The sequence below is a fragment of the Trifolium pratense genome, linkage group LG5 (assembly GCF_020283565.1).
Source record: "Trifolium pratense cultivar HEN17-A07 linkage group LG5, ARS_RC_1.1, whole genome shotgun sequence".
Taxonomy (NCBI): domain Eukaryota; kingdom Viridiplantae; phylum Streptophyta; class Magnoliopsida; order Fabales; family Fabaceae; genus Trifolium; species Trifolium pratense.
The window spans coordinates 55,021,381-55,033,107 of NC_060063.1; the positions used below are offsets into that span (position 1 = coordinate 55,021,381).

The 11,727-nt window shown below is 35.2% G+C and overlaps 2 protein-coding genes and 1 pseudogene across 2 annotated transcripts; all 3 read left to right on the top strand.

Moving 5' to 3' along the window:
* The first annotated feature begins 38 nt into the window (after positions 1-38).
* On the top strand, positions 39-3,521 carry LOC123883284 (2-alkenal reductase (NADP(+)-dependent)-like). The gene is made up of 5 exons (XM_045932031.1): positions 39-459; positions 1,123-1,300; positions 1,536-1,702; positions 2,622-2,704; positions 2,811-3,521. The coding sequence occupies exons 1-5, from the start codon at positions 232-234 to the stop codon at positions 3,187-3,189; spliced, it is 1,035 nt and encodes a 344-aa protein (XP_045787987.1). The 5' UTR covers positions 39-231; the 3' UTR covers positions 3,190-3,521.
* Positions 3,522-5,434: 1,913 nt separating this feature from the next.
* On the top strand, positions 5,435-8,052 carry LOC123886922 (annotated as a pseudogene).
* Positions 8,053-8,601: 549 nt separating this feature from the next.
* LOC123883282 (NADPH-dependent oxidoreductase 2-alkenal reductase-like) lies at positions 8,602-11,538 on the top strand. The gene is made up of 5 exons (XM_045932029.1): positions 8,602-9,047; positions 9,635-9,812; positions 10,262-10,428; positions 10,807-10,889; positions 11,004-11,538. Exons 1-5 carry the CDS (start codon positions 8,820-8,822, stop codon positions 11,380-11,382), a joined length of 1,035 nt encoding a protein of 344 aa, XP_045787985.1. The 5' UTR covers positions 8,602-8,819; the 3' UTR covers positions 11,383-11,538.
* The last annotated feature ends 189 nt before the right edge of the window (positions 11,539-11,727 follow it).

Sequence of the window (11,727 nt, forward strand, 5' to 3'; positions counted from 1 at the left end):
TTGTTTTTAAATAATTCGATTTAAATATATGCATCTCTCTCACCACAAAGAAAATGTGGGAAACCAACCAAAAAGATACAGATTTCCTCTTTAACATCGTCATCAATGACTCTTTCTTGGTACAATCGTCATTGATGACTCTAATCTCAAACCTATATATATATTTACTTATCCTCTTTCAATTTTTGTGTGTATTGTTGTAAACTAAACAATCAGATTCAATCATCAAACATGGCACAAGTTAACAACAAGCAAGTGATTTTTAAGGACTATGTTTCTGGTTTTCCTAAAGAATCCGACATGATCATAGTTGACAGTACTATAACTCTTAAGCTTCCAGAAGGTTCCAATGATGTTGTTCTTGTCAAAAATCTTTACTTGTCTTGTGATCCTTATATGAGGACTCTTATGAGCAACCCAAAATACTCTTTCAATCCTCGTGCCTACACTCCTCAATCTGTAAGTCAATTTACTTTTTTGGGTTAAACCCTTTTCATTATATGCCAAATTGAGCCTTAAAGTAGACTTTTTTGGTGACCAATTTGTGTCAATGGGCTGAAGAAGTAATTTATTTTTAAATTAAATTGTATGTTTACTTGTATTAGTGTATCTTTATATTTAGTGTTTGTGAGAAAAATGGCATGTAAAATTCTGTTTGTTTGGTGAGATTTTATTTTTGTTGATAATTTGAACGAGGTGCTTGATATTATGTGTTTTTTTGTTTCCACTTTTTGAGGTTTCAAAATTGATTCTTGGGCAATGAAACACAGACATTGGACACAATTTAGACACTGACACCTCGACACCGATAATAATTTGAGAAAATGACATAATTCAGTGTATTCATAAGTGTCGGTGTTGTGTCGGTGTCCGATACCGGGACACGCCTAATCTGAGGAGTGTTTGGATTTTTTTTCGGTAGAATTTATTCTAAATTGAAGCTAGAATTTGTAGCTTTTCAGGCTAAACTTGATTTGTACACTCAATTTACAAAATCAATTCACTCAGAATCAATTTTTGTCACCACAGAACCAAACACGGACTATGCAATTATTTATCAAAGAATAATTGCAATATTGAAGTTGTATTGTTCAGCTACTGATAAATTTTTAGTAATTGCAGCCATTAGCTGGTTATGGTGTGTCGAAAGTTCTGGAATCTGGACACAAAGATTATAAGGAAGGTGATTTAGTGTGGGGATTTACTAATTGGGAAGAGTATAGTATTCTCCCTGCAGCTCAAATACTTTTCAAAATCGAGCACACTGATGTTCCTCTTTCCTACTATACAGGAATTCTCGGTATGTATTCAACAATTTCAACTTTTTATGTTGGTTTGTAGCGAAGAATGTACTTGATGTCAATATGATATGCAGACCTCAAATTATGATGTTCCATTTTCTGAGTATACATTGTGGACTTTCAGAATGAATTTTAGTATCTAAACATGGAAGCAAGCTTATTAGTGCTAGTTGTGTAGTTTTCTGCCATTCCTTTGTGTCTTTTGACATATTTTGTGTTTTTCTTTGAGCGCAGGTATGCCAGGAATGACTGCTTATGCTGGTTTCTTTGAAGTAGGCACTCCCAAAAAAGGAGAGAATGTTTTTGTTTCAGCTGCCTCTGGTGCAGTTGGTCAACTTGTTGGCCAATTCGCTAAATTGCATGGTTGCTATGTCGTTGGAAGTGCTGGAAGTAAAGAGAAGGTATTTATCTGATTATTGTTGTTATATGTTCCCGCATAAATGATGAATGGCTGTTTAAAGTTCTAGTTTTTTGAATTATGTAGCACCTACACTTCTGATTGAAGGACAGAAGGAGTGTGCGGTATCCAACACTGACAAGACACTGATAGGACTCGATCTCGATTACGATTGAACATTTTATCAAATAGGACAATATAGAGCAGAAAAGCAACTGTTATATTGATAACCCAATAGAATCAAGTGATTCAATGGCTGAATTACAGTATAAGATTGAATGATAAAATGCAGAAAATGTAAATATAACCTAGGTAGTTCGAGACATCTAGAATCTCCCAAGTAGAGTGAGTGACTACTAAAATCAATGCCTAACCATACTGAACCTTCATTCCTCCTTATAACCATCAGATCCTATTTCTCTCTCTTCTATGCCACCTGTCACTATTCATGCTTTTCCCACTAGTGGCAATGCTTCTCTGTTGCACCTACATGTCCCTCCTTACATACACCTTACCAATTCTATCAGACACATGTGATAACTTTCAATTAATTCATTTTCTCAAATTATTACTTGTGTCAGTATTGTGTCCATGTCTTTTTCATTGCTTCATAGGTTTTGAATTTCCCGAATTACAATGATAACAATCAAGGTTTTTGCTCACTAATTATATACTGATATAACAAAACTGCTAGAATTACTCTAATTATATTACATAGTTAGCCTAATTGAAGAGGACCAAAATGGTACATTGGTACTTGACTACTTGCACAGTTGCACTACTCTTTTTTGGAATACGAATGCTTTGTTGTAACTTGAAAAGGAATATGATTAACGAGCCCCAAGAAATCCATTTTTGTCTCTTTTTATTGACCTGCAAAAATACTGTCTTCGTCTACTTAAACGTACGTCTTTTGTAACCAGATAGATCTGTTGAAGAATAAATTTGGATATGATGAAGCCATTAACTACAAAGAAGAGCAAGACCTTAATGCAGCATTGAAAAGGTCAGTTTATAACATTCTTTCAGTGGAAAAAAATTAGTTCAATATGTTTGTTGACATAAAAACTATAGTTAATAGTAACCGGTGGATATCAATTTATGTAAATCAGGCATTTTCCAGAAGGCATTGACATTTACTTTGAGAATGTTGGAGGAAAGACGCTTGATGCTGTACTCCTGAATATGAAACTCAATGGCCGTATACCTTTGTGTGGAATGATATCACAGTATAATCTTACGCAACATGAAGGTGTCACAAATTTGGCGCATCTCATATATAAGCGGATCCGTATGCAAGGTTTTGTTGTAGTTGATTACTATCATCTATACACCAAATTCTTGGAGTTTTTACTGCCTCATATCAGAGAAGGGAAGGTTGTGTATGTGGAAGACATAGCTGAGGGACTAGAGAAAGGTCCTGCAGCTTTGCTTGGCATCTTTAACGGTCACAATGTTGGTAAACAAGTTGTTGTTGTTGCTCGTGATTAGGGGTGTCAATTGAGTGCATTTATCTGTCATCCACTGCAGAATAAAATTGTTAATGGATTGATACGCCGCTGGGGTTTGCAATACATATAGGGTGCATTGGTAGGGGAGGTCATGTGTTTGTTGTTGTGTCAACCTGTTCAATATATATGTAGTTTTTTTTAAAAAAAAAAATTAATGAAATTTTTTTAATTTTGTAAGTTGAGGATTATAATTTAAGCCCTTATGTCATAAAATAGCTTTGCATTCTTGGGGAAACAATTTGTTGTGTCCTCTAACATTTAAAATAGACAACATATTGCACAATGTTAGTGTTTTATGAAATCCTTTTACTATTGCTGGCTACCCATCAATAAAACTATTGATCATAAATTTTGTCACCTTACCTACCCATCAATAATGTTTGGAGGTTGAGGACTGAGGAGGATAAGTTGTGTTAGAGTTCTGGCGCATAAGTATGGGAGGAGGATAAGTTGTCCCTAAATGTGCTCATAAATGTCTTGGATCGAGTGATCGGTCGCTGAATTGAACCTAGTTCAAGCTGAAATCACTCGTGAAAATTGAGTTTGACTCAAAACTGGTGACACCGTCAATTTTCAGGTTGGGGGGCTTCATCCAAGCCAAAATGTGATCAAAGGACCGGTTCTCTTGAACCGAAACGACCACTGTTTTGATGGGGTAGTTATGACAAGTGCTGGAATATGAAATCATCTTCAAAATTTCCTTTTTTGTGTGGACTTTCCTAATAATTCTTAAATGGGAGTAACAATCTGAGAAATTGAGACACACACACACAAATCATGTGAAGTTATATTTTTTTGTTTTGTTGATTTATGTGATGAAGTTCTATTGTTGGTGAAGCAACTCAGAAAGGCTTTAAAAATATACTATCATGCACTATTTGACAAACTTTATTAGATTATCAATCAATCAATCAATAAACCTTACATGCGGATTGAAGAAAAGAGGCACTGTAGATCCACCTAAATGGTTTGGTTCCTGTTCATTCTAAGCCTTTCCCCCTGCCTTCCATTTGCCTTTTCTCGTTTTGCTTTATTGGCTTTAATGGCTGTAAGCTTTTCCTCCGGTTCTATTGCGTGCGGGTCTTATTTGGGAGAAACGGGTTTCCATTTGTGTCAGTTGCAGGTTTTCCATCTCTCTCGTGTCCTCTCCGTCAGGTTTGCTTCTGTGTTGATTTGTCTTGTTTCCAATTAATTTTGCCTATATCTATCGGTTTTCGATTTCGTTCTCTTTCATTCCGCTCGCTCTCTCTTTTGGGTGGTTGTTCTTTTTCATTTTTGTGTTCTCTCAAATGGCTGGTAGGTTTGATTTCTTCATTAGTCTAAATCTCAATTGAATATTTATTGTTTTTTCCGTTTCATTCTACAGGTTCTTACCAGATTTGTTTCCTTGGTTTGTTATGACTTGATTTGTTCTTCCTATTTGTTTTATTTCTAATTTTTCCAGTTTTATTGTGTATTCATTACTCTCATATTTCTTCATGTTTGGCCTGATTTTGTTGTAGGGGAGTTTCTTGTCCGACCTATTTGTGCATACAAGGTATGTTTTGCTTAACAACCATTCTCTTTTAAGGTCGCTGTTTTGATTGTTTTTCATTATGTGATCAAAGCATTCTTACCATACTTTAGACTGCAGTTAAGCAAAACAAAATGAAAAATGAGCTTGTTTGATATAATGCTTCTGCAAACTTTCACTCATAAAATACTGTTTCAAGCAATAGTTTTAAAACCCCTGTTTCAATTTCGCACTACTTATATCATTGTCTCTACCATTTAATTTAGACTTCACGGCCAGAACGTGGTAACCCAAAACAAACCAAACGCTAAATTGGTGATTTTCTTCAACAGTATTACCCTCGTCATCCCCCATGCCACTCATGTTCCCAGTGAAGTCCTCTTCCACCTTCAACTTGAGCCATCTGCATATAGCAAACAGAATTGATTAATTTCCTCAAAATATGTTCTCAGACTCGCATCTTTTGGCATGGTACGTTCTCAAATTCTGTTAATGGAACCCTTCCCCTTTCCTCAATTGAATTCTGTTTTTGGCATGGTGATTCAACATGAGAGCCTCAATGGTCTTGATGTCTTGGAAGACTCGTCTTCTACTGTGTCCATTAATTTGGCTAAGAAACCCTACTCCAATGCAAAATTCAATGGCAAATCTGACAAAATGTGTACTTACTGTCACAAGAATAATCATATAGTTGACAATTGCTTCTAGAAACATGGATTTCCTCCTGGTCATTGCAGCTGAGGAAAATGTGAACAAAGGAACTGCTGATCATGACAATCGTGTTGTAGCATCTTTCAGTCATGAAGAATTCCAAGCTCTCAAAGCCTTATTGAAGTCTAATTCGAGATCTTCAGGAGAGGGTACCATCTCAAGTCCACAGCTTCAGCAAACACATTGCTTCTTCTTCAAGCAATGATAAGCAAGGTACGAATTCTACCCAATTGAACACGTGGATTTTAGATAGTGGAGCTACAGATCATGTGTGTAATTCCCTCCAGCTATTTACCAATCATAGAAACATTCCCTCTTTACTTGTCAAGTTACCTAATGGAAACCACATTAGTGCTACCATGGTTGGAGACATTCAAGTCACAGCCCAAATTACTCTTCACTGATAACATGTGTTTAATTCAGACAAAACTGCAGAAGACGATTGGTTCAGGTAACTTGATTGATGGTCTCTAGTCTACTATTTGGAAGGTACTTGCTTTACGCAGTCTAGTGAAAAATGTGGTAAGACATGTAATTCAGTAGTTATTCCTAAGTCTTGCCTTATGACATTTTCGTTTTGGTCATATTTCTCAGCATAGAATAGAACAAATGAAACAATTGTATCCTGAAATTGATATAAATAAAGATGGTTTTTGTTGTGATGTGTGTCACTTAGCCAAGCAAAAGAAGCTTCCGTATGCTTTAAGTAACAGTAGAGCTACTCATTGTCTAGAACTGTTACACATGGACATTTGGGGTCCTTTTTCTACACCAACATTTGGGGTCCTTTTTCTACTCATTTGATGACTTCAGTAGGTTCACCTGGATTGTTTTGTTAAAAGGAAAGTTTGAAACTGCTTCCAAAATTAAAGATTTCATTAACTTGGTTGAGAATCAGTTTGATCTTACAAACGAATTAGGAAGGAGTTAGATTTCATTAACTTGGTTGAGAATCAGTTTGATCTTACAAACGAATTAGGAAGGAGTTAGATTTCATTAACTTGGTTGAGAATCAGTTTGATTCCAAACACAGGCTATGTAATTTTGTGTTTAAAATCCCTTAAAGTTTGTCACCACAGAACCAAACATAGACTATGTAATTTTGTATCAAAGAATAATTGCAATATTAAAATTGTATTGTGCAGCGAACTGATAGTTTTTGAGTAATTGCAGCCATTAGCTGGTTATGTTGTGTCTAAAGTTCTGGAATCTGGACACAAAGATTATACAGAAGGTGATTTAGTGTGGGGGTTTACTAATTGGGAAGAGTATAGCATTGTCCCTGCAGCTCAAATAATTTTCAAAATCGAGCACATTGATGTTCCTCTTTCCTACTATACAGGAATTCTTGGTATGTACTCAACAATTTCAACTTTTTATGTTGGTTTGTAGCGAAGAATGTACTTGATGTCAATATGATATGCAGGCCTCAAATTATGATGTTTCGTGTCATAAATGATCCTTACTTTGTTTAGTATCATTATTCATTACAGACCGGTTAACCGTTAGGGAGAGAACTATTGTGTGAGTGAGAGAGTTGAATTCAATGAATGTTATATGGCTGAATTTTATGTTCTATTTTCTGAGTATACATTGTGCACTTTCAGAATGAATTTTGGTATCTAACGTGGAAGCTAGTTGTGTAAATCTGCCCTTTCGTAGTGTCTTTTGACATATTTTGTGGTTTTCTTTGAGCACAGGTTGGTCAGGAATGACTGCTTATGTTGGTTTCTTTGAAGTAGGCACTCCCAAAAAAGGAGACAATGTTTTTGTTTCAGCTGCCTCTGGTGCAGTTGGTCAACTTGTTGGCCAATTTGCTAAATTACACAGTTGCTATGTCGTTGGAAGTGCTGGAAGTAAAGAGAATGTACTTATCTTATTATTGTTATATGTGCCTCCGTAAGTGATGAATAGTTGTTTAAAATTCTAGTTTTTTTTAATTATGTAGCACCTCTTCTGATCGAAGGCGTGTCCGGTGTCTGACACGGCATATGTGATTACTTTCAATTAGTAATTCATTTTCTTAAATTATCACCTGTGTCAGTGTTGTGTCCATGTCTGGTTTCATCATTGTTGTAACTTGAAAAGGAATATGGTTAATAGGCTCCGAGAAATCTAATTTTGTCTCTTTTTATTGACCTGCAAAAATACTGTCTTTGTCGTCTACTTAAACGTACGTCTTTGGCAACCAGATAGATCTGTTGAAGAATAAATTTGGATATGATGAAGCCATTAACTACAAAGAAGTCATGACCTTGATGCAGCATTGAAAAGGTCAGTTTATAACAGTCCTGCAGTGGAAAAAACTTTGTTCAGTATATTTGTTGACATAAAAAGTATAGTTACCGCATTTAAAGTTTATAGTAACACGAGACAGACTACTAGTAACCGGTGGTGGATATCAATTTAATGTAAGCCAGGCGCTTTTCAAAAGGCATTGACATTTACTTTGAGAATGTTGGAGGAAAGACGCTTGATGCTGTACTTTTGAATATGAAACTCAATGGTCGTATATCTGTGTGTGGAATGATCTCACAGTATAATCTTACGCATCTTACGCAACATGAAGGTGTCACAAATTTGGCACATCTCATATATAAGCGGATCCGTATGCATTGAATGTGTTTGATTTGCTAAAAAATAAGGGACTGGACAACTTCAATCATACTATGATTGATTTTAAAACAGTTTCTAGGACTGGATAAATTGGGGCCTACGGATTGAAGAAAAAACTGAAATTTTTGTGCTCCACTATCCTTTGAAAGTACGGTTTAATGGTCATTTTAATTTTAACAATTGAGATGATGACTTCATTTTCACGAACTAAACATAAATATAAAGAGAGTGGTGAATTTACTTCTAAACATGGTTGGTCCACTGCTTACCTGTACTTATATGTAGGGGTGGGCATGGTTCGATTCAGGAGGACACCCGAACCACTAAAGTGAACCAAATCAAACTGATAACAATGGAACCATACCGGAATGTTTAAGTTCGGTTTCAAAACTGTTGATTATGGTTAAAAAAATTGGTTCGATTCGGTTTAGTTCAACAGTTTGGATTAGTTTTTTGTTTTTTTTTTCCACCTTATTTGTGGTGTTCGATGCACAGCAAGGAAAATGTGGGAAACCATACAAAAAGAAATTCACGATTTCCTCAATGTGAAAAACTGAAACTGAAAAAAATGTATTAAATGGACTTTATTGGACATAAAAACCAGGAGAGAAAGTAGGAAAACAATAATATAAAGATTCATATTTTCATCTTTAACATCGCCATGACGCCATCAATGACTCTAATATCACACCTATATATTTGCTTATCCTCTTTCAATTTTTGTAAGAACAAGATTCAATTCAACAATCAAAACCTACCCAGTAACAAAAATGGCACAAGTTAGTAACAAAAAAGTGATTCTTAACGACTATGTTTCTGGTTTTCCTAAAGAATCAGACATGAACATTGTTGACAGTACTATAACTCTTAAGATTCCAGAAGGTTCTAACGATGTTGTTCTTGTCAAAAATCTTTACTTGTCTTGTGATCCTTATATGAGGACTCTTATGAGTAACCCAGAAGGTTCTATCAATCCTCGTGCTTACACTCCTCAATCTGTAAGTTAATATACTTTTTTCTGTGTAAAATTGAAACCCTTTTTGTTATATGTTGAATTGAGCATTAAAGTTTCTTTTTTTATGTGTTAATTTGTGTCTGTATTACATGGGTCAATTTGTTTGTAGGTTTTCAATTTTGATTTTGATATGATCCATTTCTTTGCAAATGGAGTAAAAAAATTTAGAGTAAACCACTAACTTAGTAAGCCACACCAAGGATTGTTTCAAAGAGGATTCGAACTCTGATTCTCCGGAACAATTTTCGTGACTAATTTGTGTCAATGGGCTAAAGAAATATTTTTGGGATTAAATTGTATGTTTGTTTTGATTATTATACCTTGTATGTTATATTTGGAAAATAAATTGCATATAAAATTCTGTTTGTTTGGTGAGATTTTATTTTGTTAAGAATTTGAAGGTAGTGCTGGATGTTGAGAAGTAGTTATGTGATTTGTGCTTAAAATTCCTTGATGTGTTGTGTGATGAGTTTCAATTTCGTCTGTAAATCGATATTGCAATTGATCTAAGAGTAATTGCAAAAATGAAGTTTTATTGTGCAGCTACTGATGATTTTTGAGTATTTGCAGCCGATAGCTGGTTACGGTGTGTCTAAAGTTCTGGAATCCACTCACAAAGATTATAAGGAAGGTGATTTAGTTTGGGGGATAACTAATTGGGAAGAGTACAGCTTGATCCCTGCAGCTCAAATACATTTCAAAATTGAGCACACTGATGTCCCTCTTTCCTATTATACTGGAATTCTCGGTACATATTAATTTCAATTTTTTATGTTGATTTTAATTCTTAGTATGTATCTATAATGAAGAATGCATTTGATGTCAGTAATAGTATGATATGCGACAAAGGATTATTTACTTTGTTTAGTACCCTTAGAGACCTATTGTGTAACAGAATTGGTTGTATTGCTGTTTGGTCCTATGTTAATCTTTTGTCCATTTTCGTCTCTTGTTCAATGAAATTTATATGTCCGAAATTGATCCTTTATTCGTCGATATTTGGTTGAAGTTTAGTGGAAGCGTAAACTCATTAATCTTATGATAGCTCAATGCATTTGTATATGTTACAGCCACTTACTTCTCCATATAATCTTCTCCCCGGCTATGGTTTTCTCATATGCATGAAGTTTAGTTGCGTAGTTTTCTGCCTTTCAGTTGCATGCCTTTTTCACATATTGTGTTTTTGTTTGAGTACAGGTATGCCAGGAATGACAGCTTATTCTGGTTTCTTTGAAGTAGGCTCTCCTAAGAAAGGAGAGTCTGTCTTTGTTTCAGCAGCCTCTGGTGCAGTCGGCCAACTTGTTGGGCAATTCGCCAAATTGCATGGTTGCTATGTCGTTGGAAGTGCTGGAAGTAAAGAGAAGGTATTTTATTGTTGTTATATGTGCCATGAATATTCTGCTGTTTAAAGTTCTACTGCTTTGAACTTTGTAGCACCCACACTTCTGCTCGAAGGCGTGTAGGTGTCCAACAGGACACATGTGATTACACTTAATTGGTTCATTTTCTCAAATTATTACCATTGTCGATGCATCAGTGTTGTGTCGTATGTTTGTGTTTGTGTCATGCTTCATAGATTTTAAATTGCCCTCATTACAATAACAACAATCATGGTCTTTGCTCACTATTATAATTACAAAAATACTGTAAAATAACAACAATCATGGTCGTAGCTTAATTATTGACCAGCAAAAATACTGTATTCTTTTACTTAAATGTGTCTCTATGGCTTATGCGACCAGGTGGACCTGTTGAAGAATAAATTTGGATACGATGAAGCTATTAACTACAAAGAAGAGCAAGACCTTGATGCAGCATTGAAAAGGTTAGTTTACAACAGTTTTGCACTGGAGAAATTTTAGTTCAATATGTTTGTTGACGTAAAAAGTATAGTTACTGCGTTTGTAGTAACACGAAATCCACTATTTATGTAAATCAGGCACTTTCCAGAAGGCATTGACATTTACTTTGAGAATGTTGGAGGCAAGACACTTGATGCTGTACTCCTGAATATGAAAATCCACGGTCGCATACCTGTGTGTGGAATGATTTCACAGTATAATCTTACGCAACATGAAGGTGTCACAAATTTGGCGCATCTCATATATAAACGGATCCGTATGCAAGGTTTTGTAGTAGTTGATTACTATCACCTATATGCAAAATTCTTGGAGTTTGTCTTGCCTCATATCAGAGAAGGGAAGGTTGTGTATGTGGAAGACATAGCTGAGGGACTTGAGAAAGGCCCTGCAGCATTGGTCGGCATCTTTAAGGGTCAGAATGTTGGCAAACAAGTGCTTGTTATTGCTCGTGAATGAATGGCTGATGCTTTCATTTGATTTATTTTTTGTGTTGAATAACAAGCCCTCTTTGTATGGCCTTCTTCATAATCTTTCTCTACTGTAGTGTTGTTTTTAATTGTCTGTTTCAGTGACATCTTATGATAATTAAAGCTATTATATGCTTCTTTGTTACTTCTAGTAGTATAATTTAAGCCAGTTTTCTTCGTTACTTCATATAGTCTCACCGTTAATAATAATAACTTCCATCAAGTTTCTGTTAAAATTTATGTAGTGCTGAGTGCTGACACTTCAGATTGAAGATATGTATGTTGTCTAATATGTCTGACACTAACACCACATCAATACATGTAACTAAAATAA